Below are 6264 nucleotides of genomic sequence, written 5' to 3'. Positions count from 1 at the left end.
GTGATTGAAATACGCAAGCTAACACCGAATCTTCAGTGGCATCATATTCCAGGGACATGTAATCCGGCAGACCTGCCATCTCGAGGGTGTTCGCCTAAACAGTTAGTTGAATCGAAATGGTGGGAGGGGCCAGCATGGCTGAATAATAATGTCGAAAGTTGGCCATCTACAAATTTAATTGTTAATGAAGAGGGCGAGAATTGTTAAAATTGGTTTTAAACAACGCCGTATCAAATGAAAAGCAGGATTTGTCGAAATTGTACGATTTAATTGAGACTCAGTTAAGGGCGCTGGACACGTTGGGGATTACGTCAGACAAGTACGCAGCGCTTTTGTTTCCGTTGATTGAATCTTGTTTGCCACAAGAACTTTTACGAATATGGCAAAGATCGGCTTTTAATTCGCGTGGTTCAGGAACAAATAATAGCGCGAGTAGTGGTAACAATGAACCAGTAGCATCCGTAGGTGACTCTCCATTAGAAGTTAGGCTTGGAAACCTTTTAAGTTTTCTACGCGCTGAGGTCGAAAATGAACAACGGATAGACTTAGCAAGCGAGGGTTTCGGTTTAGCTGATAATTTTAAAACAAGGTCCGGTACGGCTAACCAATCTAGTAAAAGAAATGCGTCTAAATTGTTAAACAATTCGACCTTTACTGCGGCGGGTTTAGTAAATGTCGATGTTGTCAAATGTATATTTTGTACCGGTGTTCACGAGAGTGACAAATGTTTTAAGGCACAAAAGATGACACTAGAAGAGCGCAAACGTATTGTATTAGAAAAAGGAGCTTGTTTTAAGTGTTTAAAGGCAGGGCATATGTCTAAAAAATGTCGGTCTCGCTTGAAATGTATTGTTTGCGGATATTCGCATGTACCACTGATGTGTTTAGGTTTAGCTGAAAAGAAAACATCTCCACAGCAAAAGGAGAATTCGAGCGAGCAAGATAATGTTAAAAGGGATCAGGCGATGTCCAATCAAACAAGTTCCTACGTGTTTCTAAAAACTGCAAATTTTAAGGTTAAAGGTCAATCAGGCATGGTAAGTGTGAGAGCGCTTATTGACACAGGTTCACAGCGCTCGTACATTTTGAAGTCCACTGTATCGTCACTCAGTCTCAAACCCAAGAGAGCAGAAAAAATTGTACATTGCCTTTTTAGAGGAACGGAGATGGAACAAGTGCATTATTGTTATGATGTTACAATTTCCAAAGGGGACTACAGGAAAACGTTTGAAGTTCTAGATCAGGCTCAGATTTGTAATGAGGTTTCACCAGTATTTTATGGACCTTGGATACAAGAACTAAATGTACTTAACGTGGAAGTTTCCGATTACAAAAGTCAGGGTCCAATTGAGATGTTGTTGGGAGCAGATGTAATTGGGTCTTTGTACACGGGGAAAATACATCTGTTAAAATGTGGACTGGTGGCAAATGAAATTTATGTTGGTTGGACTGTCGAAGGTAAAGTTCCTACACTGAATTCGACAACTATGACTGTAATATCGATGTTTGCGAACCCTTCAATAACAGAACTGTGGCGACTTGATGTGTTAGGGATAGAAGAACCTACAGAGAGAAAAACGAAAATTGAAAAAGCCCTAGCAGCAAAAGAGTTGTTTTGTGAGACAGTAATAGTGAATGGAGAGGGTAAATATGAGGTCAGGTTGCCTTAGTTAGAGGGGCACCCTCTCCTGCCTACAAATTACCACATAGCCAACCGCAGACTTCAAACCGCAGTGAAACAACTAGAGAAAAATGGGTTGATGTCTAGATATAAAACAGTATTTGAAGAATGGGAGCTGTATAATATTCGGGTTCCTTATCTTTTAATTAGCTTCTTGTTACTTGAAATAACAACTTTATTTCATAAATTATGAATGACAAATATTACTATTTATATGAGAAGCACAACTGTCCATACTGTCAAACAAATTACAATTGTTCTCTCCTTTGTTAGATCAGGGCAACACTGACTAGGGCGCAGAGACTTTTACATTTAAATAAGTACCCAACATGCCCCCCGCCTTGAAAGGAGAATCAGTCATTTCAACTAATAACTAACAATAGGTTTACAGCTAACTACAATGGTTTATGACCACAGTCAAAGTAGCAATTTGGTTTGATATCACTTAATCACTCGGTATAATGACCCTGAGCACTCCCGCACCTTTCATTTGCTCGATTTCCTTCTGAAACGTCAGGTAGGGGACACACCTGTGTTGCAGCTCGTTTCGTAGGACCATTGGCAGTTTGGATGGTGATAACTCTGGCGATTCCGTGTGCTCCGGGATGAAGTTCTTTAACCCGACCAAGCCTCCAGCGTAACGGTGGCAGATTTTCATCTCTTAGAAGCACTAGGTCTCCAACATTCACAAACTGTGGACCACGATGGTTTTTCTGTCGTTGATGTAATTCTGAGAGGTATTCTTTTTTCCATCTGCTCCAAAAGTGCTGGACAGTCTGTTGGATGCGCTGGTATCTTACCAGCCTATTGGTGGGGACATTTTCCAGCTCCCGATCTGGTAATGACGTTAATGGGCAGCCAATTAAAAAATGCGCCGGGGTGAGAGGAGTGAGGTCGATAGGACTGGCACTGATAGGGGATAAGGGCCTTGAATTTAAAATGGATTCAACTTGTACTAAAAGGGTGTACATTTCCTCGAAGGTCAAGTGCGCGTTTCCCGCTACCCTCTTCAAATGAAACTTGGTGGACCTAACCGCCGCCTCCCATAAGCCACCGAAATGGAGTGAATACGGGGGGATAAAGTGCCAGTTAACATCTTCGTTTGCAAGAATTTCTGATAGGCTATCTGAATTTTGTTTTAACATGTTCCCCAATTCTTTTAAGTCAGAGTTGGCTCCAACAAAATTCTTTCCGTTATCCGAGTACATATGCGCAGGCTTGCCACGACGACCTATGAACCTACGCATAGCCATTATAAATGCCCCGGTGGACAGTTCTGTTACAAGTTCTATATGTATACATTTGGTGGAAAAACAAATGAAGATACATACATAACATTTTGATAATTTGCTGCCTCTGCCCTTTCTATTTGCTAACCACAGAGGACCGGCATAATCGACACCAGTGTGATAAAAGGGAGGGGAAGGCGTTACCCGTTGAATCGGTAAATTTCCCATAGGGGGTGCAAAAGGCTTTGGATTTACTCTGACNCCGGTGGACAGTTCTGTTACAAGTTCTATATGTATACATTTGGTGGAAAAACAAATGAAGATACATACATAACATTTTGATAATTTGCTGCCTCTGCCCTTTCTATTTGCTAACCACAGAGGACCGGCATAATCGACACCAGTGTGATAAAAGGGAGGGGAAGGCGTTACCCGTTGAATCGGTAAATTTCCCATAGGGGGTGCAAAAGGCTTTGGATTTACTCTGACGCATTTGACACATTCGTGGACAGTTTTTCTAGCAAGTTTCCGACCGGATATAATCCAATATCGTTCACGTATTGCAGACAATAATTGCTGCGGTCGAGCGTGCAATAATTTCCCATGTTCATAGCGAAACAACAGTTTGGTCAAGTAATGATCAGCCGACAATATCAAGGGGTTTATTTTATCAAAAGAGTAATTTGAATTGGTCAATCTACCTTTAACTCTTAAGGTTCTATCAGTATGCAAAAAAGGTGTAAGTTTTAATAATTTACTACGTTGCTTTATTGTACCTTGAGCATCTAAAGAATTAATATCTTCCCGGAATGATTCAAGCTGAGCTCTTTTTACTAATATTAAAACCGAAGCATTGAGTTCCTTTGTAGTTAAAGAACCGTATGTGCGATCATTGGCTTTAAGTTTGCAGTTATTACAAAATCTCAAACAATATGCAATCTCTCGCCGTAGTTTATTCCAACATGAATAATTTTGAAAAGAAAACGGTTCTTCACCTGTGCGCGTAATAAGGCACTGTTTAATGACCCTCAAATCTGGCAGATCACTATCATCTTGTAAACACCTTTCATTAGATACAAATTCTTTATCATAATTTTCCTTCTGGAGCCACTTAGGCCCTTGCCACCACAATGAGGAATTTTTTAAATTGGAGGGACTGGTACCTCTGGACAATAAATCTGCAGGATTGTTAGAACCGGAAATGTGTCGCCATGAATACGGATGTGTATTAGTTTGTATCTCCGAAACACGGTTGCACACAAAGGTTTTGAGCTTAGAAGGTTCAATTTTAAGCCAAGCGAGGACAATAGTTGAGTCTGACCAAAATTGACAATGATCGAATCTTACATTTAAAGACTGGACAACCTTTTGATATAACCTTGACAATATTAGTGCCCCACATAATTCAAGTCTGGGAATTGTGGTTGGTTTCACAGGGCTGACCCTTGCCTTTGCATACAATAAACGAACATACACATTGCCATAACCATCTACTGAGCGTAAATAGATACATCCCCCATAAGCTCTTTCACTGGCATCTGAAAACCCATGCAATTCAATTCTAATGGGATTTCTACAAATGACGTGACGATCTATGTTCAATTCATTTAAAGTGTGTAACTCTGATCGAAAATCAATCCATTTTGTATGTAATTGTAANGTTGTTAGCCGGTTGTTAGCCGGTTGTTAGCCGTTGTTAGCCGGTTGATAGCCGGTAGTTTTATATCACGTTCAACTGAATATATATAGCATATATAGCTACCTTATAGGTATAGCTCATTTGATGTTTAGCATCCGACACAAATGAACTTGTAAATGATTTACGTTATTATATCGAAGAGTGTGGTTTGACTACAAAACATCGCGTCTGTAGTGACATTATCAACAAGCTACATGATATGGGAATAATTCAGTAATTTACCAATAATCTCCAGCAGTAGTCTTATTAGCTGTCGGCGTTATCGTCTCCCATCATCTTAACGTTAGGTCTTCAGGCATTGAGCTGTTACGCCATCAGAAGCGCCTGCGCAATCGTTGTCTTCAGACATTATCTACGACGTGATAGCCTTATCGTTGCCTTCAGGCATCGTGGTTTTTACATCTACTGCAGCTCGGCGCAGATACTGGAAATTTTTGCTGCGGATAGAGATAGATTCCAGAGAAGAATTGAAACGACTTCCAAAATTCTCAAGCCATTATTAGAAAAACATCTTGAAAAAATTCGCCGATTAAAATCCGAAATAAAACACTACAATAACCAGTGTAAAATGGCTAAACAGTTTTAAAAGATGAACATTNTTTTAATTGTTTCAAGCCGCAAATTACTAATTATTTTATGAAAACTTATTATAGAAAAGCAGAAAAATTATTTTATGTAGAAATTACGCCAAAACTGTACTTTACTAAAATGTAGAAACATTATTAAAAATTAAGTATGTTGTACTGTACTTTACTAAAAAGTAGAAAAATTAAGAAAAAATTATTTTATGAAATAATTATGAAAAAAATACTGTACTTTACTAAAAAGCAAAAAACATATGGAAAAATTATGAAAAAATACATCATACTGTACTTTATTAGAAAGTAGAAAAATTACGAAAAATTAAAAATATAAAAATTTAGTCTTATATTTTAAAAAGATTTACTCTTACGCCTGAACCGGATTATTTGAGGAGTCTCTTTCCATGCAAAATAACGTCAAACTGAACTTTAATAAAAAACAGAAAAATTATTTATTAAAAATTATTTATGTGAATTAGGTCAAAACTATACTTTACTAAAACTGTACTTTAATAAAAAATTTATATGGAAAAATTGTATATGGAAAATTATGAAAAATGACATCAAACTGAACTTTCATGAAAAAAAATAGTGGCAAAAAATTATTTTACGAAAAAATAAAATCTGAATATTTTTAATATAAAGAGCCATTAATTGTAAGGAAAGACCCTATAACGTTCAATTATGTCCTAAGTCGCAACGGATCTGTTTAGATTGAAACACTGCCGTCGAGATGTTTGAATTGCGTTAAGAGTATGGTACCGAACAATTATATTTTGAATTTGCCGTAACCACAAGACAGCCATTTTTATCGTTTCGATAGCCCGAAGGCCTTTCGCTTTCACGGGCGGATTTAAGTTTTTCGCGTGTGGCTGAAACCTTTTTTCGTTGGCAAGGAAAAATCCAATGATTATCCTTAGGTAATCGTTTAAGATAGACCCCTACACAACACGGGTACCGTATCAAGCCAGCATATTTAACTGTGTATTGAATCGGTACAAACGACGCGATCTGAAATGCAGAAAAATCTAGCAACTTACCCTTCGTATGCATTCTTTCTTCGTGGCTCTGTCA

The 6264-nt window shown here is 38.2% G+C and overlaps 2 protein-coding genes across 2 annotated transcripts; one reads left to right on the top strand and one right to left on the bottom strand.

The window, feature by feature from the left end:
- The first annotated feature begins 743 nt into the window (after positions 1-743).
- On the top strand, positions 744-1670 carry LOC111692366. Its single transcript, XM_023456339.1, has one exon. The coding sequence runs from the start codon at positions 744-746 to the stop codon at positions 1668-1670; it is 927 nt and encodes a 308-aa protein (XP_023312107.1).
- A 460-nt stretch (positions 1671-2130) lies between these two features.
- Positions 2131-2934, bottom strand: LOC108911166. Its single transcript, XM_018716025.1, has one exon. The coding sequence runs from the start codon at positions 2932-2934 to the stop codon at positions 2131-2133; it is 804 nt and encodes a 267-aa protein (XP_018571541.1).
- Positions 2935-6264: the final 3330 nt, after the last annotated feature.

Source organism: Anoplophora glabripennis, unplaced genomic scaffold (genome assembly GCF_000390285.2).
Source record: "Anoplophora glabripennis isolate ALB-LARVAE unplaced genomic scaffold, Agla_2.0 scaffold831, whole genome shotgun sequence".
NCBI lineage: Eukaryota > Metazoa > Arthropoda > Insecta > Coleoptera > Cerambycidae > Anoplophora > Anoplophora glabripennis.
This window is presented reverse-complemented; position numbering and strand designations above follow the sequence as displayed.

What these genes read in the sequence shown, in the direction of transcription:
- LOC108911166 (XM_018716025.1), bottom strand. Translation starts at nt 2,934, where the DNA reads ATGGCTATGCGTAGGTTCATAGGTCGTCGTGGCAAGCCTGCGCATATG.
- LOC111692366 (XM_023456339.1), top strand. Translation starts at nt 744, where the DNA reads ATGACACTAGAAGAGCGCAAACGTATTGTATTAGAAAAAGGAGCTTGT.